General features: G+C 51.9%; 2 protein-coding genes across 5 annotated transcripts in view; one reads left to right on the top strand and one right to left on the bottom strand.

The window, feature by feature from the left end:
- The first annotated feature begins 1,069 nt into the window (after positions 1-1,069).
- Positions 1,070-7,700, top strand: Dynlt1 (dynein light chain Tctex-type 1). Its single transcript, XM_006978047.4, has 5 exons — positions 1,070-1,210; positions 3,470-3,511; positions 6,132-6,255; positions 6,646-6,723; positions 7,278-7,700. Exons 1-5 carry the CDS (start codon positions 1,184-1,186, stop codon positions 7,346-7,348), a joined length of 342 nt encoding a protein of 113 aa, XP_006978109.1. The 5' UTR covers positions 1,070-1,183; the 3' UTR covers positions 7,349-7,700.
- A 1,250-nt stretch (positions 7,701-8,950) lies between these two features.
- The window catches only part of Tmem181 (transmembrane protein 181), a 54,882-nt gene continuing 36,395 nt past the window's right edge, over positions 8,951-27,437 (bottom strand). For all 4 annotated transcript variants that reach the window (XM_015996756.3, XM_006978048.4, XM_042262378.2 and 1 more), the window contains exons 6-17: positions 23,576-23,686; positions 22,555-22,635; positions 20,387-20,486; positions 19,667-19,797; positions 19,376-19,467; positions 18,145-18,202; positions 16,468-16,570; positions 16,075-16,126; positions 14,579-14,661; positions 13,529-13,618; positions 12,811-12,877; positions 8,951-12,022 (exon numbers count right to left, since the gene is read on the bottom strand). In XM_015996756.3, the coding sequence (XP_015852242.1) occupies positions 11,944-12,022; positions 12,811-12,877; positions 13,529-13,618; positions 14,579-14,661; positions 16,075-16,126; positions 16,468-16,570; positions 18,145-18,202; positions 19,376-19,467; positions 19,667-19,797; positions 20,387-20,486; positions 22,555-22,635; positions 23,576-23,686 (1,047 nt within the window). In that variant the 3' untranslated portion in view covers positions 8,951-11,943. The remainder of the gene's footprint in view (positions 12,023-12,810; positions 12,878-13,528; positions 13,619-14,578; positions 14,662-16,074; positions 16,127-16,467; positions 16,571-18,144; positions 18,203-19,375; positions 19,468-19,666; positions 19,798-20,386; positions 20,487-22,554; positions 22,636-23,575; positions 23,687-27,437) is intronic.

The following is a 27,437-nucleotide window of genomic DNA, read 5'->3' as shown; positions in this document are numbered from 1 at the left end:
AGCCATTTTCATAATATTAGTTCTGCAGACCCATGAGCATGAGGGTCCCTCCCATCTTGGGTCTGTGATTTCTTTCTTCGGTGTTTTAAAACTCTCCTTGCGTGCTAACAATGCTCAGCACTGTTGTTCTTGGCAGGTCAGAATGGGGACAGAGGGCAGTGTCTTTGGAAAGATTAGCTTCTCTGAAGGAGTCTAGTTAGACCCAATTGAATGATTCAAATTCTGGTAACACAGTAGTAATCCAAGTGACAGACACCAACCCTGAGTCTGAATGTAGACAAAAGGATCACTGAAGGATCCAATGGAGCCTGTCCCTGAGGCCTTTAAAACCAGCTGTTCCCAGGGGTTCCAACAGCTGGCTTCGGGGAAGTCAGGAGTGACCCTTCAGTTTTAAGCTCACGATAAAAACAGAACACACGCCAAAGTCAGAGCTTCAAGCATCCAGTACATGCAAGCAGGTGCACACGCCTCAGCCCAAGTGGAGAGCTATGGACAAGCTCAGACCAACTGCTGGTTGCCACGGGTACAAGTAGGCGCCTAGTTCACTCTGGTTAAGAAAGCTAGGGAGTGGACTGCGTTGTACAGAGTGTTCGGCATAAAACGTTTTAAAAAGTGGTCCTTAAAAGGAAAAACTCTCATTGACTGTCTATGGAAAACCTAACGCCTCCAATCTTTCTTTCAGATAGCTGGAATATCCTGAATCTAGATCCCCTAAGGGGAAGCAACCAATGCCCGCACCAGTACTGTCGCATCATTTTACGATTTGTTCCGAGTTGTCAGGACTTGTTTGAGAGTTTCGATTTCTGCAGAGCGAGCGAGAGGGAGGGCCAGGACAGTGCTTTCCGTCTTAGACTGGCTTTTGTACCTTTGTTTGGTTTGGGTTGCCACAGTTTAGAGAGCGGTTTGCTTTGGAAACCACCTCCTGGAGGACCGAGATCACGCCCTGCGGCTTGGAGACCCAGGAGGAACAGCAGGCGGGTCGGAGCGGCGGGCGGAGTCACAGGTGGGAGGGGCCTGGCGGTAGGCGGAGCCCCTAGTGGGCGGGGCCGGGCCCCAGAGCGTGGGTGGCTATTGGTAGTGGTCAGGGTCCCTGGCGCGGGGGCGGAGGAGTAGGCGGGGCCTGAGCGCGCCTGCGCAGTCCACTCTACCCGGCGGAGGCGGCGGCGGCGCGTTAAGAGGGAAGATGGAAGACTTCCAGGCTTCTGAGGAGGTAACGTCGGGATCGGCCACGGGAGGGTGGCGGCCGTGATCCAGGCGTGGCGCGGCCCCGCCTGGGAAGCCGCAGCTGCTGCTTCTGCCCACGGCCACCCGGCCCGAGGCTGATGAGCCTGGGTGGCGGTTCCCAGCGGGGCCGTTCCGAGTCTTTCCCGCGTGGGCGGTGCCGGCGGCGCGGGGCGCTCGGACTCGGTGGGGCTCAGCGTCTCCGCCGGGAGGATGACATCACTCCGCCGCTTTGGTGCGGCTGCAGACCCCCGCCGGGGCCCGGGTTGGGGAAGGAGGGGTCCTGCAGTGGCCTGCATGATGACACGGGCGCCCAGGGCCGGCTCCCGGTCCCTGTGGTGGGGGTCCGCCGTCCCCGCTGTCCGCCTGCCAAGCGCAGACGCGCAAACAGAACCTGCCTTTGTCTCCGTGCCGCACCTTGTCCTCCAGTGCGGCGCTCCCCCCGCCACTGGGTACATTTCATTTCAGTTTAAGATAGTATTGAGATCGCTCATTCTTGTCGGGGAAGAGTGCGTGCAAGCCTCCTAGTGCCCTAGACACTTGCCTCTGACACATGATAATGTTGTCAAAATGGCTTTTCCTTCGTTCTGATACACATTCAGGAAACAGCTAAACGGACGCCCCAGTTATAGTTGCTCGTTTTTTTTTCTTCCTGAATAGTCTTTGTTGAAGCTCAGTAAAATCCCACGTATTACACAGCTTGTCAAAAATTAAAAAACAAGTAACCCAACATTTCCTCTTTTGACATTTCTGAAATGTAGTTCAACTAAGGATATTCAGAGGGAAGAGTAAGCATTTGCACTTATCAGAGACTTTCAGTTTTGGTCTAATTTCTCGACACAAAGTTCACGGCAGCATCGTTCTGTGTCTGAATGCCGGTGGAAACCAAGTGAATAATCTCAAGCCAGGATTCAGAAGCAGCTAGTAAAGGGAACGCTTTACCCAGACAGCAAACTGATATGAGGCTGAAAACTGGTTCATATTGTAGTCACGGCTCGTCGAACTTTATGAAAAAGGAAGCGGCCCTGTGAAGAGAAAGCCCCTAAAATCGCTTTGTAATTTCAGTCTGTACACGTGAACTGGCTGATGATGGCATCTGTAAAGTGAAATGTCTGGACGGAGCGATCTGTGTTACACAGGACGTTGGCTGCAGGATGCATGCTCACTATTGTCTACCCAGCAGCCTTCTCAGCCGAGCCTTTTCTGCCTGCCCCTAACTTCCCAGATTCTCCTCAGATCATTTGCCTTTCTGGTAGCAGCTGGCACTGCCCACTGGATTCAATAGTTTCTTTCTGTCTCTTTTACTAATTTAACTGTACGGAAAGTTACGCAAGGACTTTGCTTTGTGGTTTAGGACCCCGTAGTCACTCAGGAAGACTTTCAACTGACTGACTCTCTAAGATACCACGTTTTCACCAGCACAGTTTTGTTTCCAAGTGACTTTTTGGGAGTCTAACAAGTGAGATAGCTTTGGGTCAGCTCTGTTCCTCCTGAAGAGAAAGGGGCATTACTCAATACTAGAACAGGGCAGGGCCCACAGTGGTCAGCAGCCAGGAAACGTCTTCAACAAAACAGGACTGTCTGCCTTTCTGCCGGGAAGGCAGAAGCCTCGGGGGTTGCCAGTGCTCAGGATATCCCAGAATTTGGAATAATTTGTTCTCACATAAGCAGCACACTGGCAGGCTAGCGTCTGGCTGATGTTTTCAGGACACCCTCACGCCCACTCAAATCCACTATTATGTTAAAAGGGGAGTAAGAAAAAAGTACTTCAGACTCTGCCTTGCCGGCCACCCGGCATGGGGTAGAGAAAAGTGATGTACACCGCTAGCCTCTTACACATTAAAGGTCCCAATCCATTTATCTCAGGGAAGAGAATGTCCCATCTCTAAAATGGATTACTTACATTTCTTCCGCCAGTTTGTATGGAAGTGGAGTAACTCATAATCCGGCGCCTGTACTGGTTAATGGATCCGGCCGCTGGCGGCAGTGGAAGGAGAGGTTCTCGTGGGGAGTGAAGCTTGGGTCGCAGGGTGGTCTTAACAGTGTTCACCTGTGCCTTAGCCTGCAGAGCATGGACCCCACGGCACCCAGCTGCTGCCCATCTCCGGGCGCTGAGCAGTGCAGTCCTCTGCATGCGTGGTCAGCAGCCTGGTTTCTAAGTCACTGCGTTCACTATCGCACTGTGTTTATTGATGCTGTGGAGAAAGAGCTTTTAAACCAGACTTACCCAGGTTTTCTTCCTTAACAGACTGCATTTGTTGTTGATGAAGTGAGCAACATTGTAAAGGAGGTAAGAGGAGACAATGCTTGCTTTTCAGCTGTTTGACTGAGGGCATGTGTGTTAGGGTGACTGTTGCTGTGATGAAACACCATGACCAAAGCAGCCTGGGAAGGACAGGGTTTGTTTGGCTTACACTTCCACATCCCTGTTCCTAGAAGGAAGTCAGGACAGAACTGGAACCTGGAGGCAGGAGCTGATGCACAGGCCACGCATGGAGTGCTGCTTACTGGCTTGCTCCTCACGGCTCGCTCAGCCTGCTTTCTTACAGAACCCAGGACCACCTGCCCAGGGATGGCTCCACACGCAATGGGCTGGGCCCTCCCCCTTTAATCACTAATTAAGAAAATGCCCTACAGGCCTGCCTACAGCCTGATCTTATGGAGGCATTTTCTCAATTGAGGCTCCCTCCTCTCAGATGACTCTAGCTTGTGTCAAGTGGACACAGAACCAGCCAGCACAGCATGGATGAGGGAAACGCCATATGAATTAAAATAGGAAAAAAAATCAACAGCTATTGAGTCTCTGTGTTTTGGCATTTCACACATTTTTACTTATATATAACTAAAAATTACTCCCATAGTACGTAGATTATTTATACTAAATCAGGAAGTCTTCCATGGCATTAGAAGGTGTCAAGGCAGATTCTGTAACCTTGTAACATGGAAGACTCATGACACATGGGTAAATGTCTCCAGTGTTTGATGAAAAAGAGCAGCTACAGAGAAAATGTATCAACTTTCCGTAATTTAGGACCTGGTGGTACAGTTAGTTAAGGCTTTATTCATAGGTCTTTCTTACATTCTTTCTTTTTTCTTTCTCTATTTTTTTGGTTTTTTGAGACAGGGTTTCTCTGTGTAGCTTTGCACCTTTCCTGGAACTCACTTTGTAGACCAGGCTGGCCTCGAACTCACAGAGATCCACCTGCCTCTGCCTCCCGAGTGCTGGGATTAAAGGCGTGTGCCACCACCGCCCGGCATTTTTTTTTTTTTTTTTTTTGGTTTTTGGAGACAAGGTTTCTCTGTGTAGTTTTGGTGCCTCTCCTGGATTTCACTCTGTTGACCAGGCTGGTCTTGAACTCACAGAGATCCTCCTGGCTCTGCCTGCCAAGTGCTGGGATTAAAGGTGTGCACCACCACCACCGCCCGGCCTCTTTCTTATATTCTTAAATACATTATTGATATGAATCACAGTACCTCTCTTAAACAATGAGGATAGACAAAAGGAACTGTACCCCCGTGACAGTGACCCACAGAAGCAGCGTTAAGGGAGGAAGGTAATTTTGGCTCACAGTTGGAAGGGATACAGTCCATCACTGTGTCAGAGTGTGAGGGGATGGGTCACCATGCATCTTTGTCTAGTTTAGGTTAACTGGGTGAGAAGACCCACCCTAGATGTGGAACCCACTATTCCACAGACTGGGGGGACCCATCAGCAGCCCACGGGGAAGTGGGAGGTGACGCGGCTCTTTTGCCCTCGGCAGTAGGTTCGTTCAGTCCTCAAGCTGGTTCAAAGTATTATGCGTGGAATATGAGTGGGACCAAACTTAGAAGTTTCCTCTCCCTAAAAACCGAATTTCACAGGGCACAGAGAGGGTTGCCCCTCCTCCATTGACAGTATTTGTGTCTGGTGATACCTGGACTAAAGCAAGACCGCTGGTCCTCAGCCCAGTGGGCAGACATGGCAGCGGAGCTGTGTCAGCGTGACCGGTCAGAGCCCCAGATCTGCCCGTGGAGGTCACAGCTTGTCCACTGTAGGTTTCTATCCCTCCCAAGCCCAGGAGCTGCACTCAGCCCGCAGTGACGGACCCCTGCACCACCGTGCAGTGTCTGAAAACAGGTCAGGACCCTCAGTGAATGCTCTCTACGTTTTATTAGCCTGTCATAAAATCTTCATTTTCTGGCTTCCAGCAGGTTAGAAGAGGTGAGGCAGGAGCTGCTCGGAGCCCCACTGGCCCCCGGGAGTGGGGCTCTGCTGGGGAGAGACCCAGGGAGTCACGGGATGGGAAGCTCATGACCCTAAGTGTAGCAGGGACCGGACAGTGAGCCGCACGCTCCAGAAGTCCTGGAACTTAGCGGGCGATGCCACCCCAAGCTCAAGCTTTGGGATGTGAGAGTCCAGGAGGCGTGTGATGTGGTGACCCAGCCCATCAAATGAAGGCTGAAGCACCGGAAGACTGCATTGGTTGTATGCTGCCAGCCAGCCAGCCAGCCAGCACAGTGTCATCTGACATACACTGCTAAATTATGTGTTTTATGGCTTGATAAAAATGCTTAGTATGCTTTAAAGAAATTGGCAAAATATTTTTCAGCCTCCATAAGAAAAAGTGTTGCTTATCCCTAGATACTAACAGTAGCGTGAACATTCAATCCATTTGTTTGGTCAAAATGTTGAACACATTTGACAGATTCTGTGAAACACAGATCTTCAGCTAATGTAAACACAACTGGAACGCAGTCTGATGCTGATGAGGAAAGCCACACCCGCAAAGGAGCCCCGAGATTAAGCAGAAGCTTGCAACTTCGAGAGTCTGTCTTTAGCTCCCAGGGTGGCCATGATCGGTTTCAGGTGACGGGTGGGTGTGGTGTCTGGGCTCTCTCCGAGACCTTGACCACTGTGCTTCTTTCCCTAGGCTATAGAAAGTGCCATCGGGGGCAATGCCTACCAGCACAGCAAAGTCAACCAGTGGACCACAAACGTCGTGGAGCAGACTTTGAGCCACCTCACCAAGCTGGGGAAGCCATTTAAATACATCGGTAATGGGTCGTTTTCTTGAGTATCTTGATAACACTCTTTAAATACCGACTAGAGGTGTGTCTGGTGCCGGGAGCAAGCTAACCTAGCAATTCCTTGCTTGAGCTTCAAGAAAGTTCTTCCCAGGATCTCATCTCTTGTGTAGGGAACGAACTTTGCCCATTAGGCTGATATCACCATTGCAGGGCTTACGTCAAACCAAAATTTACAGAATTTCTGATCAGCCATGTTTAGAACATGTTAAGATAAAGGAGATATGTAGTTTTGTCAGTGAGACAAGATAGTCTGCCCCTCTAATTAGGAACATCAGCCATGTGATCTCCCGACATTTGGAAGCAGGCAAAGTGAATTTATGTTGCCAGGTTTTCTAACAGAAGCTTGTTTGGTTGCAGTGACCTGTGTGATCATGCAGAAGAACGGAGCTGGGTTACACACGGCCAGCTCCTGCTTCTGGGACAGCACTACGGACGGTAGGACTTTCACCCTTGCAGGAGATGTCGTCAGCCCAGTGCTCGACTCTCCCATAGCCCCGTGGTCCAGAGGTCCGCAGTCTGAGGAGCACAGTTCTGGGATGTGCACACTCAGACATCTCACTCTCTCCAATGCATTTCTGTAAAAGTTACCACATGGCCTGGCATAGTGGTGCACAACTTTAACCCTAGACCTAGAGAGGCAGAGGCAGAGGCAGGCAGATCTCTGTGACATCTGAGGCCAGCCTGGACTACAGAGTGAGACCCTATCTTTAAAAAATTAAATCCCTGCCGGGCGTTGGTGGCGCACACCGGTAGGATTTGCTGAAGGAGGCAGAGGCAGGAGGATCTTGAGTTCGAGGCCAGCCTGGACTACACATTATAATAAAAAAAAAAAAAAAAAAAAAAAAAATCCCATTCAGTGGCCAGTTGCCCATTTATTTGTAAGTCAAGTCAGGCAAGTGTCTATGTGTGTGTCAGAGGCAAGGACTCCAGCTGAAGCTCCCGGGCCTCCTCACCTCCTGGGCCTGTCTGTCTGTCTGTCTTCCCTACAGGGAGCTGCACGGTCCGATGGGAGAACAAGACCATGTACTGCATCGTCAGCGCCTTCGGCCTGTCCATCTGACCTCCTCGCCAGCCTGCAGCCTCCTGTGTCTCCGCATTTCTGTTTCATCTTAACCACCAGCTAGGAATAGGGCGAACACCTTCCTCCTCTCTAAGTGTGTTCTGTGGCACTCTCGAAACGTAGAGAAATAAACCAAATGACTCCACGGTCCGAGGGACCGCACGATGTCAGGCAGATGAGCAGCCACCGGTCACCTGAGGCTGGCAGTTACCACTTGTCTTAACTATCTCTTCAAAGGTGCTAAGAACCCAAGTCTGCTAGGAGGAAACTCTCTACTTTCTGAAACGATTCAGATACACTAATTTTCCATACTTTATACTTTTGTTAGAATAATAAATTATTCAAAATTAAAGTTTCTGTCTTCTCTGTAGTCTAGAGCATGGATCTGTGTTATGGCTCTCAGAATTTTTTTTTTTTAATTTATTTATTATATTTCATGTGCATTGGTGTTTTTGCCTGCACTGGAGTTACGGACAGTTGTAAGCTGCCATGTAGGTGCTGGGAATTGAACCCTGGTCCTCTGGAAGAACAATCTGTGCTCTTAACCGCTGAGCCATCTCTCCAGCCCCTAGAATTTTTTTTTTTAAGGTTGCTTTCAGCCTTGTGCGTGCTGCCATAAGAGTGTCCATGAACACCCTGGCTGATGGTCTCAGGACATGCAAGGCCGGGAGCTTCGTGGGTCATGGGCCTGTTTCTCACCGTAATGGTGAAACCTGGTGACCCTGGCAGAGCTGGAGAGGTCATGAACCTCAGAGGCAGGTCAGACACGTGGGACACACTGAGCCCCCTCGAAGACCTCCAACTATGGCAGATGTTTCTACCCCATCAGGGTAGTGTTTAATTTTTTAATTACATTTATTTGTGTGTAACAGCGAGCGAGAACGTGAGTGCCACGACACACTTGAGGTCGAAGGCCAGCCTGTGGGAGCTAGTTCTTCCTCCCTCACTGGGCCCCAGGGACGGGACTCAGGTGGTCGGTGGCAAGCCCCTTTACCTGCTGAGTGAGCCACCTCACTGGCCCCGTCAGTTTGGTTCCAGGCCACCAAGGCCCAGGAGCCACCCACCTGTCTCTGCTCCACTTTCCCAGCACAGGCCACTGCACCCACTTTTACACGGATGCCGCAGATCCAGGTTCACAAGCCCTTTACCTCTGTCTCCCCAGCGCCCCTGGATGAAGAGTCCTCTTTCTAGAGCACTCATGTAAAAAGCAAGTAAAACAGAAAAGATTAAACGTTAGAAATGCATTAACATCGGGACACAAGGGATACTGTCAGAACAAAGCTGTTCCGGTTTGGATGTGAAATGTCGGTGCCTCCGTCCCATACTCGGTCCTCGGAGGCACTGGAAACTAGAGGTGGAGCCCACTGAAGAGGATCACAGTAAGCACGTCCCTGAGGGTAAGGGCCTCTTGCTCTGGTACCATTCTGACACTGCCTCCTGGCCACCAGGCCAGCCGCTTTGCCCACACTCTTGGCACGGAGTTCTTCCTCCTCATAGGCCCACGGTAGAGTGTGCTGACCATGGACCTGTGAGCTGAAGTCACTCTCCTGTGACTGTTCATCAGTCTCTGTCACAGCAATGAAAGGTCCAATACAGAAGCCATTCCCGAAACACGAGTTTTATTGAGTTCTTCATAAATAAGCATTTATTTACCCCTTGACTGACTGCCCAGGTGATACATGCCCCACTGATGGCCCAACTATCATTAACCCACAGTTCCAGTGTCCTTCTAGACTTAGAGCCTAGTGTTTTTACTTAACATTTACAGACATTTGTAAAAAAGGCAGTTTTCAGGAGCGGAAAATCCTTCTGTGCCCCAGAATGGAATTACACCCGTTCCGTGTCATAGGATGTCGTAGAATGTATCACACCTAGAAGCACCCAAAACGCCAAGATGAACTGTTGAGCAAGGTGTCGGACTAAATCAGTTTCCCTTTGGCCTGAAAAGAAGTTGTATTCCCCTCCCTCCACCCCCCAAAAGAAATCTAACCACTAAGGCAACCGATATCTAAACCCTCAAATATACAGACACATATTAGTTGTCAGGTCGGTTCCTCGTGGAGCGTTCCAGAGAAGGCCCTTGTACTTCTCCCTTTCATGGGTGCTTGTGTGTTTCCTGGAAAGATGACCAACCATATTCTAACCCGTGTAGTGTACCTGTGACTTCACTGGCTCAGCACTGGAGCCTGGTGAGGTCTGCTGTCTGAATTCGCTGCAGTCTGTAACCACAGAGACCGTCTTGCGGGCCTCACACGTATTTTCATACCCGCTTCTCTAGCCATTCAAAGGGCTTGAAGGCACCACATCGCCGCTACAATGATTTGACAATAAATCAAGCCAACTCCCTATCCACAGGGATAACAGAGCTCTCCCGGGAAGCCAGGAGACATCTCCTCATCTTCCAGGTTCCCCTAGATTGGACCATTATCAAAAATACCCAGAGACAGTATTACTCAAACCCTTACCTTGAAAGAACTTGTCAGCCCTTTGAATTTGTAACTGAAGTTTATAAAACTTTAATCTCCTCAGAGCAAAACAATCTCTTCATTACTATAAAAGTTTCCGGTGGAGTTGCGCGTTTTAACCTGACACCTACAGCTTCAGCCTACTCACCGAAGTCTCCAGATCCGTACGCAAATAATACATCGCATATCATACATGATTACATGGCACTGGAGAAGGGTGAGGACCCAACTTAATGACCTCTTCCCCTTAAGTGCCTCTTTGTAATTCCTGTTTCCGACAACAACAAAATATTCCCTTATGTTAATTTCACAGACACTAGGATCAGTTTATAATTATGCTGCAGGACAGTTTTTAAAAGTCTGTACATAAATGCTTAAAATATCTTACACTGACTGATAAATAGCGTTCTAAATCAAGGGGAACTTTTGGGAATGATTAAAACACGTAAACTATCACATGTTAGAACATCATGGAATCAGCAGGAGTCAGTGTCCAGATGATGCCCGATGGATGCAGGGCTCTATCAGAGTTGTGAGCGTTGGTAACAACGGACCTTCCAGTAACTCGGAACACGAGTGATCACCGCACTGTGAGTGTAAAAATCATGTAAACCTGTTACCCTTGCCACTAGAGGCTCATTCAAATGTTCCTATTTGCAAGGGTTTTTTGTTGTTGTTTTTTAAACAATGCACATGGAATCCATATTGAAGTACACTGAAGTTTAAGAAGTCAGGCCGGCAGAATGAAGAATCTCCAGGCATCCCTGGGGTCCCGGCCCACCTGGCCAGGACCCGCAGCTCAGAGCAGAAATCTGAGTCGGTGCATAGATGACAAGAATGTGGTGTTGCCTGAAGAGGGGTCCACCTGTTCCTGGGCCTCTGGATGTGCCAAGACGGAGGCAGGCGGGATGGCTACCGTTACCAGGTGTTCACGGAGTGTGACGGAAGGCAGCGGCGCTCAGGACTTCCAGCGCTGAATCTCACTAGTGCAGGTGACATCCATTTTCCACAGAGCAACACTCCAAGGACACAACGACCTTCAAGGAGTTCCTTTATCTGAAGCTGTCTCCATAACCATTCAAAATGTTTACCTTTCTCTCCATTTCAGTTCCAAATGTTAAACTGAAGACCTTTTTGGCAATAAAGAATTTCTAATATAGTAATATTTCATGTAGCTTTCATTAAACAAAAAAAAAAAAAGAAGAAAAAACAAACAGGAGCTCTTTGGGGTTTCACACTCAGTAGAGTTTCAGAAACTCTTGGGATGGGAAGGGCCACCCTGTTTTCCATCTTTACCACAAGAAGACCCAGTCTTACCATGCACACAGACCCTTCAAAAGCACCATGGCACAAGACCTTGCCCACAGGGCTACTGGCTTGTAGACACCTTAGCTTCTCTCAGTCTCTCTCTCTCTCTCTCTCTCTCTCTCTCTCTCTCTCTCTCTCTCTCTCTCTCTCTCTCTCTCTCTCTCTCTCTCTCTCACACACACACACACACACACACACAAAACTCAACTGTGTTATCACTTCTGCTCTGGGGCAGTGACCGACCTCGCCACCCACCATTCCTGAAAGTTACATCGTATGTGGCTCACCAAACTCAACCATCATTCCAGATGCCCGGGAGTCAGCGCGCTGGCCACTCCATGTGTCTGTGGAGACGGAGGCAGACTGCCCACCCGAGGCAGGTGCAGGCCAGGCTTCCCTTTGAGGGTAAAGCACTAAGGAACCCTGCCATGTTGGGACCTTGATCATCAGGCCTCCCACAGACTCAGAGTTAGCAAATTGCTTTTTAAGAGGAAAAAAAAGTACATCATTCTTTTTATTAAAACAGGTAATTTCTCCTCCTCACCGCACACAGGCTCCATTTCATCCGATATCTCTGTGAAAGGATTTGCCTCTGGATCCTCTACCAGCCTCTTCGTAACTAGTGGAGCTACCTACCCCGACAGCAAATCCAACCAACATTCCATTTCATTTGGTTTTTCTTTAAAAATATGTAAACAAATAAGGAACAGGAAACCTCTGCTTACAGGAGGAGTCCAAACACACACATGGAGAAGAAAGGGCCAGGACACATCACTAAGGAAGGCCTCCGGCCCCTCGGCTGTCCCATCTGCTGCCCAGGGCTCAGTCACTGTCCGACTCCTCCTTGTACTTGGCCCGGATGGCCTGGCCGTTCTGCAGGGGCATTTCTTCATAGTCACTCCTGTTATAAAAGAGACCTTTGGCACAGTGCCACTCCAGCGGCTCTTTTCTGTGCATGCACATGTGTGGGGAGGCCAGAGGGCAGCACCAAGCATGTCCCTTTATCATTCTCCACCTCACTTTATTTATTTGTTTATTTATCAGACAGGCTCTCTTACGGAACTGGGAGCTCACTGATGCAGCTGGAGTGGCTACTGGTCACTGAGCTCCAGGGATCCTTCTGTCCCCCGGTCCCCAATGCTGGGGTTATAGGTGTGTACCACTGAGCTCTGGGTCTGGCTTTTGTTTGTGTTGTGTTTTATGAGACAGGGTCTTACTATGTGGCCCTGGCTGGCCTTGAACTCAAAGATCTGCCTGCCTGTCGTCTGAGCTCAGAATCTGGCATTTTACTTGGGTCCTTGGGATCTGAACCTGGGTCCTCAGGCTTGCACAACAGGTACTTTATTAAGTCACCGCTCTGGTCCCCATCTGGTAGCCCTTGACTGCCTCCTTGCTGTCACACTGACTGCTGCTCCGAAGAGCTCATCTCACAGCCTCCCTCTAGTCAGCTGACCCCTGTCCACTCCCCCAGCTGGACTCACGGCTCCCATTAATTCACACAGAACTGTTCTGGGGTTACCACAGACTGCAGGCATGATGGACTGCCGCTCAGTCCGTGTGACACACACAAACCCAAGCCATAAAACTCCTGACACTTCCAGGCAACAGTCTGATGCCATGGAGACAGTCTTCAAATACCATCATTCAGTAGCAGACAGCCAGGCTGTGCACGGGCCGACGGTGACTTACCCGTAAATCACATCATCATCGGAATCGTTCAGCATGGAAAAGGCAGGATTGTCTTTTAGCTGGGACTCTGAAAAATCAACAAACGCGTTTTCAATGAGAGCATTTTGTGTTATTAGCCCAGGCAGGAGTCCGAAGGAGCTAGATCCCAAGCCCCAAACAAGCTCAGCAGTGAGTGGCATGCTGTGATACTGTGACAGAAACAGCACTGCCCTGTCCTGTGTTCAGCTGTGACACTGTGACAGAGACACAGCATGGCCCTTTCCTGTGTTCAGCTGTGACACCGTGACTAGACACAGCACTGCCCTGTCCTGTGTTCAACTGTGACACCGTGACAGACACAGCACTGCCCTGTCCTGTGTTCAGCTGTGACACCGTGACTAGACACAGCACGGCCCTGTCCTGTGTTCAGCTGTGACACCGTGACTAGACACAGCACGGCCCTGTCCTGTGTTCAGCTGTGACACCGTGACTAGACACAGCATGGCCCTGTCCTGTTTTCAACTGTGACACTGTGACAGAGACACAGCATGGCCCTGTCCTGTATTCAGCTGTGACACCGTGACACAGACACAGCACTGCCCTGTCCTGTGTTCAACTTCAGGCTACCATTCACCTGCCTCCTCTCTGTCACAGGCCCCTGCACCTGGGGAAAACCTGAGCCAATGGAAACTTCCAGTTCAGCTATCGGGGACGGTAACCCAGACCCGAGGCGGCTCACCATACAGAGCGTTCTTCGATGGCGAATACACAAAGGCCAGCGTGTAGAGGTAAAAGTTCAGCAGGCCGTAGAAAGACAGGAATTCTGCTGGTGGTGCTGGTCAAGGGAAGCATGGGTTTGGACACGCGAGCTTCCGCCTCCTCCCGTTCCCCAGAAGCCCTTTCCAGGATGAACCACTGACCAGCCTCGGGGAGGTCCACAGCCCGGATGCCAGGATGCCTCAGCTCAAGCTCACGGCTAGATGTCACCAGGACCCTCCAGGATTCAAACTCCCAAAGAACAGGAAGGAGACTGAGGTCTACTGACACAAGGAGACGCAGACCCAAAGCTCGGAGTGGTCCCCCACCTTCACAGCTACAGACCCCCAAGCACCTCGGAACTAACTCAGTGTGGAGCTTAGTCACGAGTAATAAAGAAAGTCCTCATTAATCCCAAGACAGGCATGCTTTCCATTCACCTGACCACAGACAGGGAAGCCAGGAGAAACAAGATGTGGACTGGATGTGGGCACGGTAGAAACCGAAGCTCCAGTGCCGAGTGAGCAGTCCCTGAACCCAAACTGTCACCGTGGTGAGGCTGGCATCTGGCTGCACCTCAGTGATGCTCGGAAGGTGCGGTCGGCACACAGACTCCAATCGCCCCTGGCTGTTCCTCTGTGCGCGTGCTCTCTCTCTCTCTCTCTCTCTCTCTCTCTCTCTCTCTCTCTCTCTCTCTCTCTCTCTCTCTCTGCTAGAGGGAGCCAGCAGCTCAGGACTGACGGCCCCACTGAGGAGCCAGCAGCCAGGCACTGAGCCCAGTACAGTGTGGTCATCAGCTTGGATCAGGGCTGTGCACACAGTGACGAATCTGGGGCCCTGACTCAGCCCTGCTGTGTGTGAGCTTCCTGCCTCACAAGGAGGACTGATGAATCTCGCCCTTCCCAGGGCCAACAGGAAGCCAAGAGAGAGAGGGCAAGGCATGCCTGTGGCCTGCTGAACACAGGTCCAAGGCTAAGGTGTTGATCATGAACACAGGGCCGCCCGCAGGCCCGGTTCCCCGGGACAAGGATATAGTTCTGGTAGTGAGCAGACAGTTCCGCTACAAAGTTGTCTTGCAACACTTGTGCTCCAAACCTCAGATAGAGGATGACGATGCTGAAAAAGAAGGGGGAACCACGGTGTAAAAATACAAGCTGCTCACCCCACTGAGACTCAACAGGAAACCTCCATACACACACCGATGTGACCCCCACAGGCACTCTGGCTCCTGGGAAAATACAACATCCACTCTATGCTGCTCAAGCAACCAAAAAAAAAAAAAAAAAAAAGCATCGTGGGCACCCGCTGGATGGCTTTAACAATCTCTTGGGACTTAGTCAAAGAAACAGCTGCCTGGGGGAGGACTCTGTGGATGGCTGCCACCTGCCCCCACAGCCCAGGGGCTTCTCCTTGATACCAGCTGGCTGCTTATGCCTGTCCTCAGCGCCAAAGGATCTCGAGGCCCAGACACTCCTCAGGCATCCCTAGAAGGAGGTATTTCCCAGATGTGGGTGGCTGCATGTGATCGGCAGGCTCAGAATGAGGAGGGGAAAGTGGTAGGGTTGATGGCCTCACCAGCCAGGACGTTCATGATGGAACTTTTATAACCTAGGCCATTCTATAACTTTTTTTTTTTGGTTTTGGTTTTTTAAGACATGGTTCCTCTGTGTAGTCCTGGCTGTCCTGGATCTCGCTCTGTAGACGGGGCTGGCCTTGAACTCACAGAGATCCACCTGCCTCTGCCTCCCACATGCTGGGATTAAAGGTGTGCGCCACCACAGGAGCCCCCTGACTTTGTGGATATGTGTGGCCACAAGTACCCAGGAGGAAACAGGGGGGATGGAAATACGGCGTTAACTCACTCATGAAATGAAGTCCTGGGGCTGGGGAGAGGCTCTGTGCCTGTCTTGCCAGCATGAGGGTCTGAGTTCAGATCCCGGGTGCGGGTGAAAGCTGGGAGTGGGGGAGGGCATCTGTAAGCGCCTGGGAAGTGGCTGGGAGGAGGCGTGCAGAGGCAGAGACTGTTGGACAGCCAGCCTAACCAATCAGTGAGCTCGGGGTCCAGTGAAAGTCCCCGTCGCTAAAAGACTAAGATGGAGAACTGGGTGGACCAGATGGCCCAGCAGGGAAAGATGCCCGAGGCCAAGCCTGATGACTCGAGTTTCGTTCATGGACTCATGAGAGGAACGAGAGGGAATGAGCGGGGACGAGCAGCAGGGAATCGATTCCTGTATCTTTTCCTCTGACCTCCACACACGTGCACCACCCCAACACACACGTGCACTAGTGAATTAGTTAATATAAAAAATAATAAGGTGGAAAATGAAAGAGGAAGACACGCAGGCTGATTCTCTGGCTCCAGACACACATGTGCACACTCAGACACACACACACATGCCCACCCAAGCATAGCCTGACACACAGATACATGCACACCCAAGCAGAGCCAAGCATGCACGCATACACACACACACACACACACACACACACACACACACACACACACACACACACACACTAAAGTCTTACCTAATAACAAGCACTACAAAGGTCAATGCAGTCAAAAACTTCAACCTGAGATCTGAAAAAGAAGGGGCCGCTCCCGTTAACAAATTCCACCTTAGCGCAGTTTGAAAGACAGAAACAGAGACGATACACAGAGCCACCCCTGGGCAGGCCCCCTCCCTTGCATGCTCTGTGCCTGTTCTACTGGGAAGACCACACAGTGTGGGGCCCAACACAGTGCTTTCTGACAAAGGACCCTACGTCTTGCGGCTTGCCCTGGTCAAGGACATGTTATTTATGGTCCTTCTAGGTCCCTGGCAGTTCTCACAGCCCTGTGGCACCAGGGATGGCTTTCTAGGGCCAGCAGCTTCTGGGGGTGTGGCCCTGCTGCCCCCTGCTTCCCAGAGTGGCACTCACCCACGTAAGGCATGTGACGGAGCTCAGAACACGCCCGCACTATCAAGAATAGGAGGTATAGAATGTACAGAGCGGCCACCACCATGAAGAAGACCTTCATGCCCTGGAATAAAAGAGACAGGTGAGGGTGAGACTTGGCTCTGTCGTGTGCAGCCCTCAGCACCCCACAGGTGCTGAAGCCCAGTGTGATTAGAGGGGACCCAGGGACTCAGGTCACCCCCACTGACACAGCCCCAGGAAGGGCCCCCCAAGCACAGGCATCTCATGCCAAGATCACTCAAATTCACGAACCAGTGCTTTGCTTTGAACCCGAGGCCAGAGGGTGCTGAGCAAGTGGTGGCAGCCACTGAGGCCTTTGCCTGGGGTGGGGCCTGGCCCCTGTGCCACTGAGGACAAGGGTTACGCTGACGGGACATAGGGCTGGCCCCAGCTGGTCCTCGCGTAAGACCTGACTGTTGCAGGCCTTGGTGTTCCTGAGAGAGGAGGGGCTGAATGGAAGGTTCTAGGAGACCTGAGGTCTGGAGGCATGCCCTTCCATTGCTTGGGGATGGGAAAGCTCTTGCCTGAAGCCTGGGGGGCACAGCTCTGAGGAGAGGGGACCCATGCTCTTCTCACTGAGCCTTCCTGACTAGGAGGCTCCTCTGGTAGGAGCTGCACCCTTTCCTGCCCTCCCTGAAGCAGAGGCCTTCTCTCACGGTCACAGCCTCCAGGGTGGGGCTGCAGGTCAGGGACCGGGATTCTGCCTCTGCTGTGGAAGAACCTTCAGTCTGGGTTCACGTCCTCGTAGAGGGGGAGGGGCAGGACAGCTGTTCCCAGCACCCTAGCAGTCTTTGGTCCCTGCTGGGTCCTTCGGTAAAGGATGTGGGCTGCCCTCGGTTCTGGAGGCCCTGAAGCTCCATTCCAGACAGCCTGGCTGGGAAGGGCTTGCCCAGAATTCAGGACGGAGCCTTGTCTGTGACATTGGACCAAGAGCTCTGCATTCCTTGAATGATGGGGGAGATTCCATTATCGACCCATTTCATAGGTGAAGAAACAGAGGGCGTGGCTGAGCCTATAACGGCCTGGGCTGCATACCCTTGCAGTGTGGCTCCTAACTCCGTAGCCCTTCTTCCTGCCTCAGTTTGCCAAAGAAAGGACGAAGCAGGCCAGACAAATACAACAGCAAGAGCAGACGGTCCACCAGCGCCAAGTCCTCTAACTCTGGGAGTGTCACCCCCAATAGCCTCAGCCGACTCTTCCCTGTGAAATGGGCCAGAGCCTCTCCTTCCTGGACCCACCCGCACCCAGAAAACCCCTTGAAGCTCTTGCCCTGCCTATAGCTGGCTCCAAGCCCCTCCTCACCCCAAATATGGACTCTCTTTCTGAGCTAAGCTCCACCCAGGGTGCCCTGCCCCAGGCCGCTCATCCCAGAATCCTCTGCTCTCCCCAGACCCCAGACCAGTCTCTTTCGAGGTCTTCATGCCTGTGTGGTAAGTACGTTACCAGATGAGCCTCCTCCCCAGCCTAAAGGTTTACTTTTGGTATGACTCGACCCCTTTCTCCAGATCTTCCACTCTGGAACGTTCTACACTTGTTTTTAAACAGCCACTGGAGCTTGTACTAACAGCCTGGGTAGAGTCACAAAACCAGCCACTTCGTGAAGACGAACAAACGTGAGGCTCTACCAACAGTGCTTACCTGAAAGTTTCCCGTGTCAACACGATACTGGTACATGGGATCGTGTAATTCATTAAATCTGAAAGGATGATGTTAAAAATACAGATTGATAAGAAAGCTTACGCTGCATTTCATACTTTTCCTGACTCAGGTTTTTCTTTCATCTTCTTTTTTTGCTTATAAATGTACAGTACTTGCCACCAACGTTGGAGGATTTTTAAACAGCAACCCTATATTTTACATGGAAAAGGTACCCAACACTAAGCCGGATACAGTGGGGCACGCCTACTAATTGTCCACGCTCATCAGTGTGGTGAAGGTACAGGACGTTTGTGTCACAAATATCCCTTACACAGTTAAAGAGCTGTCTTTTATAAAAGAGTTACTTTTTAAATTACGTGTATGTATGTGTTTCTGGGAATGATATGTGCACATAAATAAGTGCAGGGGCCTGGGGAGGCCAGAGGTATAGGATCCCCTGGGGCTGGGGCTGTAGGCGGGTGTAAACCACCTGATGTGGGTGCTGGGAAGCAAACTTAGGTCTTCTGAAAAGTGCAGTACGCTAACTGCTGAGCCGTCTCCCCAGCTCCAGGAGCTATTTCAATGGCATACTTGGGCACGTGGGACAGATGACGGCAGAGCATGCAAAAGGAAAAAAAAAAAAAAAAAAAAAAAGAGCAATACAAACTCGCATGAGCTGCAATTCCAGAATTCGCACTGGGAGCCGGGCTGGCAGGGAAGTGAGTGACTGGATGGTGTGAGGTCTTCTCAGTGCCACTGTGGCATGAGTGAAACATGAAATGTCCCCAAAGCACACGGGGTGGGGAACCGAGCAGCGTCTCTGGGGAGTTGGGCAGTGATGCCCGGCTCCCGCAGCAAAGCTACTTCACAAAAGGGGACAACTCTAACCAGGGTCACGTGACCTGAAGCCTGAAGCCCGAAGACTCAAGAGGGGACTCCAGCGTCTCTGCTGGGCGTTCCTGGGTGCTGTTCCAGCAAACCCAGTCCTTTCTCGCTAAAGAAGCCTACCATGACACAGGACTTCTCACTTTCCACCTTACACTAGGAAACCTTTTGATGCAGGCCACACAGGCCAAGCGCAATTCCTTGGCTCCAGCGGTCTGACTACCCGTGAGCCGGGGCAGATGCTGCAGTCTGGGTGAGGTCACAGGGCAGGCAGGTCCAGCCTGCCCGTGGCTGTCAACACTTTCCGGGGGCGACCCTTTCAAAGCCAGCAAGCAGCGTTACTCACGTCTGCCATATTCCCAGCGTAACAGAAGCCAGCCACAACAGTCCAACGATGAAGAATTTAGGCAAATAGAAAGTTAAGCATTTTCTTTCTCCCTAAAAAGAAAAAAAAAAAAAAAGTAAGAAATACAGCAAACAGTGCCTGACCCTAACAGGGCATATTAGGCCCCAAGCACTTCTACACAGCATGCGCCTGCTGTGTATCGTAGGCCAGGGAGCGTCTCATGGCACCACTCATTCTGAAGGATGAGCAGCATCACGCAAGAGGAGATGGTCTGTCTGTCTGTCTGCTTACCTGGACCCGTATCCCATGATACACACACAGCCAGAAGAGCAGCAGGGCACACAGGAACAGAGACTGGAAGAAGTCGTCCAGCATCCCGGGGAACCAGCTGTTCACCAGGAAGGAGAGCGGGAAGAAGGGGTCTGGAAGGCAGAAGACAGAGCATGGGCAAGAACATGGCTGCCTGGCAACCGGCACAGAGGCCCCGCCCCCTTCTGAGCTCAGAGCTCATCATCGCCTTCCCCCCGGCTGGAGGTGAAGGGCAGGGAGCACACCAAAGGCCATTTTTGTTTCCCGAATGTCTGGAAGCCAACTGAGCAGATTGAAGCAGTGATTCCCAACAGAGAGGGAGCCATCTGCCCACGTCAGCTCCTCCCGCAGCCCGGGCGGAGAATTCCCAGTGCCACAGCTCAGGAGGCAAATGCTTTCTGGAATGGGGACAGAGGAAGAGGCAGCCCAGCCAAGTCCCGAGACTGCTGGGTCTGCAGCTCGTCCAGGCTCTCGCTCTCCAGGCAGTTTGTGTCTGCTCCAGGCTGCAAGCATCTGCTACGGCTGTGCTGCGACATGGTGCCTGGGGAGCGCGAGCGTGCCTCAACACATCCCTCCGGGGACGCCCTGCGGACAATCCTGGGGTCTCTGGGACCGGGCCACCTTTCAAGACGGCTGCCCGCTCTGAGCCCGGGGGTGGGGGGTGGGGAGGGGGGGGGGTTCTGAGATGAAGAGGGCACCCACCGTTGTAAAGGAGCAGCAGCGGCAGGAGAACGGACATCCACTTCTGCTCGATGCCCCAGTCCCTCATGGAGAATTTGCGCAGGGAATGTGCGAACAGGCACTGTAGAGCAAACGGCCGGTGACTGTCCGCCGGGCCCCCGTCCCCCGACCCAGCAGGGTGAGTCTCCCCCCGTCAGGGAGGCCCCAGGCAGGGTCCCCTGGTTAAAATGCCTCCTGAGGTCCCACCAGCTACCAGTGGCAGCCAAGACGAAAAGTATGATCGCCGCATGGGGCCGCAGGTGAGGTGGGTCACACGCCGTTTCCACACGGCCAAGTCTCTGCCCACGGAAAACGTGCCTACCCCTTGCATTTCTGCTTGGGGCGGCTTCACTCAGGCCGGTCCCCACATGGAGGCTCACAGGACTTCCCGGTGCACAGGCACATCTGGAGATGCCCCAGCAGGGCAGTGGACAGATGGCACCACGTACTAAGGACAGCATTAGGATCCCCGAGGAGAAGCCAAGAGGCAAAGCCAAGCCACGGTATCAGAGGCTGAGCGTGTGTTCAAACACCTCCACAGGTGTAGAGCCCTTGGGAGAGACGTCTTTAAACAGCTTCCAAACACCGTGCAAGGTGTTACATACGGGTTATTTTTTTCCCTGTAATCTAATATAAACTAATCATTTTCTGGGCCACCTGAATTTCCTGGCCTGTGGATTATTTTTTGTTTGTTTGTTTTCCAGAACAGGTTGTTATCTGCTGTTGTTCAGGCCCCTTCCCCATTTAAGAACAAACTTAGGGCTGTGATTACCAATCTTTGGGCCCTAAGAGAATCCAGATACCAGGTAGCCCTCCCTCTCTCTATATACATGTGTATATGTATGTATGTACACACACACACACACAGAGATACACACAGACACACACACAGTCACACACACACACACACACACACAGACACAGACAGACAGACAGACACACACACACACACACACACACACACACACACACACACACAGAGGATTTCTGAGAGACCAATTATGAGCCAGGGGTTCACTTCATTCTCCATGGCCCCAGGCCTGGCACAGCCACCCTAAGCCTGATTCAAGGGTCTGGGCCGTGGGAGACCCTTTTCAGGTTTCCAGGTGGCTTTACCCAGCAGGTCTGCATAGAGAGGATGACTGGACCACGGGCCTGAGCGCAGATGTTTGTAAAGTCCACACTTGACTGTAACTAGCAGGAGGGGGGTCCTGGCCAGATGGAATAGGTTCCAGGCCCTCTTGAGGCTATCTTATATTTTCTATCTGTTTCTCCCCCTCTAAATCCTTCTATCTAATATTTCCTGCGGCTCCTACTCAAGAGCACTCTGGGGAAATGTGGGGGTGGTGGGTAGCCCCCTACACTGCCTCTACCTACACCTTCAGTACAAGGCTGTGACCTGTTCTCCACTGGGGGTCTACAGTATGCCTGTAAGGGTGCTGTAGACGTCAGTAGAGAGGCCGTCCCTGCACACGGGGCAGATCGAGTTCCACTCCCTGTCAGCAGGACGGTGCAGAGCAGCAGATGGCAGAACGTGGCTGTCAGGTGTCAATCAGCCACTGAGCACAGCACACTCCGTCTCCCATGTCTACATCCCTGTTTTCACGGCTGGGCTTTCTTGGGTACCCTTCTGTGCTAATATTTCCCCAAAAGTGAGCATGCTTGGGGGCACAAATTTTGGGTCCCAAATGAACCAGCAGCTTGCACATGCAGAACCATTTCTCTGCAAACTTTTCCTTCAAAAAGTCCAAAAACTCAAACGTCCAGAATAAATTTCCAAACATAAAAATCCCAGGGAGAGGTGCATCTGTGACTGTCCCTCCAACAAGGCCAACTCCACTGCATGAGGGTTAACTGATGTTTACATTACATTATGACGATGGGTATTGACTAGACACCAGGGGTCAACAACAAGTCTTACACTACACAGAAACACTCGTGGAATGACTCAGCATCCATTCTTTTGGAGCACAGTGCCTCGGTGGACACAGACTGGTTAGTAATACCCAGCCGGACCACAGGAGGGCCTCGCTCAGAGTCTGGGCAAAGCTCCTGGGTGCTTGCTCTGTACTGATAGGAACTTCACAGATTCTCAGACTAGCCTCATCCCCAGTGACTGGGCCAGAGCCCCCCGGGCAAATGATACTCACGGTGACGATGAAGGTGAGCACCACGAACACGAATCGGAACCAGATCTCCAGCTGGGAAAATGCAGGGTTGTATGTCTTCCACTGAAACAGGAAACAGAGAGGTGTGTGTGTGTGTGTGTCTGTGTTGGGGGGTCGGGGGGTGGGATGGGGGGTAGGGGTGGACAGGTCAGGACGGGAAGGGGGTGTGTGTCTGTGTGTGTGAGCATTTGAGTGTGCAAGACACCACAAGTCAGATTTGCACATGAAGGGAAAACACCTATGAGAAACAGTTATTCCATGGTGAGGGCGCAGGGAGGTACACCCGACTATTCAGAACCATCACTGAGGAGTTAAAAACGGTTTTTCCTTCTGTTTTCTCACAGTGTTGTAAGATTTTAACACATTTTATTTCTACATTCAAGAACAGATAAAAAAGCTGGTAGGTGGTGGCACACATCTTTAATCTCAGTAGTTGGGAGGCAGAGCCAGGTGGATCTCCGTGAGTTCAAGGCCAGCCTGATTTACAGAGTGAGTTCCAGGAGAGCCAGGGCTACACAGAGAAACCTTGTCTCAAAAAAACAAAACAAAAACAAACAAAAAGAACAGATAAAAAAAAATCCTAAATACTAAGAACTTTTTGAAATGGCTTTAAGTGGTGAATCTGGCAGATAAATTATTCTATAATCACTATAAGAGCATTTGAATTTTAAACTTCCTATCAAAAGTCAGTCAGCCTTGCCAATCTTCACCAGAAAATGCCAATCTTTACATGAAAAGAAAACAGACTTGTGTAACATGTGTGAGAAGTATTTCCTAAAATACTTAAGTAAATATATAACTATGACTCTGCAATCCCAATAGTCATGTGGGCTGTGCTGCCCGAGTGGGCCCTGGCTTCTCCCATTTCTGTGCTGTTTGTTTATGTTATTCCTGGTCTCACAGACGTGAACAACTGTATTCCAAAATAAACCGTATGAGGCACTGGTGTACCCAGCCACCTAACAAGGGAGCTGCAGGAGTGTGTGGCTGGCTGCATACTCACTGTGAAGTTCATCTCCTTGATGGGCTGGTTCAGGTGTTCAAATCCCACGGTCACCGTGTACTGCGTGTAATTCAGGTAGCCGAGGTGGGCCACGATGATTTCTGCACATTTCTGAAAGAAGGGAGGTTCACATCACAAAAGCAAGTGGAAAGGACCCTTCCACCCACGAACCTGAAGTGACTCATTCCAACAACAGATGAGCAGAACGCATCATCTCGAGACTTGCCAAAAGCTCATCGAGAGGCACATGCCGGCCAAGGACGGTTCCTAGAAAGCAGGCGCCCAGTGGGCACCTCATGACTTACAGTGATCGGAACCAATACTGCGGATGGCACCCGCACAGAAAAGCTAACCACGCAAGAACACAAGCCTGGCTCGTCTGTAACGCGCTACCGCACAAGGCAAAGGCAAGCCTAGCTAGCAGAACAGGCCTCGGAGCCTGCCAGGCCTGGGCCCACTCTGCAATGCCGTGACCATGCGCCGTCTAGGAGTCATGTATTTCTCTCTCCTCGATTTCAGCCTGCCGCTCCCTACACGGACGGATCTCCTTCCCTCCTTCCCCTCCCCGCAACAAAGGCTGCCAGCAACGGCAAGTGGATGGCGTGGGCGGTAGTGTGGACGCTTCGCAGTCTGCTGAGTCCCGCTCTCTAGCCTTCAGGATTAGGACTTGGGGCCCCGCTACTGCCCCTGGGGATGTGGATGTGTCACCTACAGAGGCCTGCAGGCAGGCACTCTCCATCGTAGCTCTGCTCTGACCATCATCTGGGCAGTGGCAGCCCCCTGTGGGAAGGCAGTGCGGCCAGTGCCCGCGACCTTCACTGTGGCTCCCAACAGTGCAGTCAGAACTACACTGGCCGAACACATGCAGCACCCAGTGTCTGAGGTCGGGGTCAGAAGCCAGGCCAGTGCTTTACGTCGGAAGCCTCAGAGAGACAGGAGAGGAGAGGAGAGAGGCTGGCGGCCACCGGCACTGTCCATTCTAAGGGACGGGAAGGACGGCTCGGAGGAGAGGGAGGTGAGCAGAGGCTGGACACACGGCCTGCAGCCTGCAGCCTGCCCCTCCACAGCCAGCTGGGCGGCCCCTCGGAGGGGGCAGGAGCCCTGTGACGTGAGCCTCTCCCAAGTCAAAGCAGGAGTCAGCTGTGGTTTCCTCCAACCCGAGTGGCTCCCCGCCTCCTCCTCGGTGCTGGCTGCACCCTCTTCACTCGTGTGGGTTCTCATCCCCAGCAAAGCTAAGCTCCCCCTTCTGCTGTGACTGTGAGTCACGGGTGTCGAGAAGGACTCAGGGGAACCAGGAACGGGCAGATTCGATTTCAGCAGTACACTGGTACACCTTCTGGGAGAGAGAGAGAGAGACGTTCCTTCCTTCCTTTTTCGGTTTTTTCAAGACGGGGTTTCTCTAGCCCTAGCTATCCTGGACGCACTCTGTAGATCAGGCTGGCCTTGAACTCAGAGCTCTACCTGCCTCCCTCCTGAGTGCTAGGATTGAAGGTGTCACCACCACCTGGCTGTCAGAGACATTTTTTTTTTTTTTTTCTGAGACAGGGTTTCTCTGTGTAGTTTTGATGTCTGTCCTGGAACTCACTCTGTAGACTAGGCTGGCCTCGAACTCACAGAGATCCACCTGATCCCGAGTGTTGGGATTAAAGGTGTGCGCCACCATCCTTGGCCAGAGACATTCCTTACAAGTAAAAGAATCCTTTGCAATTTTCATATTGTGTTTTTTTTGTGTGTGTACATTCTCAAAAATGCCAGAAGATGGCATCAGGTCCCTTGGAGCTTGAGTTCTAAGAGGTTGTGGGTCACCTGATGCAGCTGCCTGGAAGTGAACTTGGGTCTCTGGAAGAGCAGCAAGTGACCTTCACATGAGCCAGAGGCGTTTTTATCAGGAGCTATGCTCAGTTCCTGTGTACTGTCACAGACACCACAGTAAAGACCCCAGGGTCGAGCCATACTCTGATTGCGAAGCCCCCGGCAAAAGGACCAGGGCTTCCTCACCACCTCGGGGTGCTGGCATTGTTTCTTTGACATCAAATTAGTAACAAAGGCTAGGGAGGCGCCTGGTGGAGAAAGAGCTTGCCCAGCAAGCAAGAGGACCAGGGTTCAGATCTTTGCCTCCTGTAATCCCACACTCTGACAGGATCCCTAGAGCAAGGCTGCCTCTCCTGAGCCCCGGGCTCACACAAGTGGACCTAACTTAATATATAAGGTGCAGAATGATGTGGAAGACACCAACACCAGTCTCTGATCTGTACACCCATGTGCGCAAACATGCACACACATTCATTTCACACATACACGCAAAATAAAAAATTCCAAAAGCGTAAGAGGACGGCAGATATGCAATGTAACATAAAAATTCCTTGTTTTCTTGAGTTGGGACAATATCCTTGGAGCAATGAGGAGAGTGCTTAAGGAACAGAGGAAGATGTTCCCAAACAGTGACCAGTGTAGGCTGATGCAGGGCTCCCTACACAGGCAGGAAGGCCCCACAGAGGTGCTCTGAAGAACCACTCTGAAGACAGCTGTGGTGGGCACATCCCGGGAGCAGCGATGAAAGCCAGCCCCCTGACAGCCCGCTCTCCTTGAGGCCAAGAACTGAAAGTCCTGTGTGCTGGGAAATGCCTCAGACGGGCCAGCCAGAGTGACCGTGAGTCACAGTGAGCAGCGGTGTGTCCCGCTCTGGGGGCTAAGGGAGATCTCGCTCACTCACTCCTGCCTGGGGCTGGGAAGAGGCCCCTGGGACCTGCACACATGTTATTCTCATTATTCAGCAGGACTGACTCAGTACCTCCTACACACAGGATGGTAAGGACATGGGGGACCATGATCCTGGAGACTTTCCCAGAACAGGCCGGAAGGGCTTAATCCCCCACAGACAAGAACATGTTCCGGAAATTGACTCGGGCTGCTTGCTTAGGCGGGAAGAAGGACCCAGGGTGAGGGGTCAGTTAGCTCCCTAGAGGCCACCCTGTCTGTGATGGGTATGGCTGTGGTTGCTGAGGTGAGAGGGCCCCCGCTGTCACAGCTCGGCTGGAAAGAACCACCCCTCCAGCACAGCACCCTCAGGCCGGGGTTCTGAACCCTCTGAATCAACAGACAGGAACCACGACGGGAAGGGGACTGGCCACTGCACAGGAATCCCTCCCTGCCCGAATTTCTTCTTGCCGGGAGAAATCAGCGGCATCCTTACCGTTAGTAACTCGGCAGGATGCGGGTGGTTAGAGCCGCGCGGCCTCCTGGATGAAAGAAGCCCAGCTTAGATCCTGTCCCTCCCACTTAGTATCTGTGTCAACCTGGACAATGGCTGTGACCTCTCGAAGCCTCTGTTTCTTCTTCTATAAAATAGAATCTGATAGTAGTTGCTACCCCGGGGCCCTCCTGTGAGGATTTAATGAGTGACGTGCAGAAGGCACTCAGCGTGAAACCTTGCAACCCACTCTGGCATTCCTTGTCTAGTCGGGCCTCTAATCAACACCCTGCCTGTTCTGACCCTCTCCGAGTGCCCCTGCTGCCGGGGACCCGTCGAGTCCCGATGGGGGGCTCCTGGCTGTTGCAGGGATGGGGTCTGAGCTAGCGGCTTCTGAACAGAACACAGTATCAATGAATAAAGGTGTGGGAGTTCGTTCTTATGCTGGATCCCACAGCCGCACACTGGATCCCTCAGCAGATCCTAAAAGTGTGGTCGCTGACCCCAAGAGGCCTGGGCACTCTGTCCCCCATCCACAGACGGATCAGAGCATTCGACACCCAATATAAACCACCCAAAGGCACCGTGATCAAGACTGACCCTGAACAGCGGCAGAGGTTCGTCTGCGACCCGGCCCTCCACACTGCCTACCGACAGCGATCGTTAGATGTC

This window comes from Peromyscus maniculatus, chromosome 16 (assembly GCF_049852395.1).
Source record: "Peromyscus maniculatus bairdii isolate BWxNUB_F1_BW_parent chromosome 16, HU_Pman_BW_mat_3.1, whole genome shotgun sequence".
Taxonomy (NCBI): domain Eukaryota; kingdom Metazoa; phylum Chordata; class Mammalia; order Rodentia; family Cricetidae; genus Peromyscus; species Peromyscus maniculatus.
This window is presented reverse-complemented; position numbering and strand designations above follow the sequence as displayed.

What these genes read in the sequence shown, in the direction of transcription:
- Dynlt1 (XM_006978047.4), top strand. Translation starts at nt 1,184, where the DNA reads ATGGAAGACTTCCAGGCTTCTGAGGAG. An exon ending in ACTTCCAGGCTTCTGAGGAG is followed by an intron (nt 1,211 to 3,469) that starts GTAACGTCGGGA and finishes CTTCCTTAACAG; the next exon opens with ACTGCATTTGTTGTTGATGA. An exon ending in TGAGCAACATTGTAAAGGAG is followed by an intron (nt 3,512 to 6,131) that starts GTAAGAGGAGAC and finishes TTCTTTCCCTAG; the next exon opens with GCTATAGAAAGTGCCATCGG.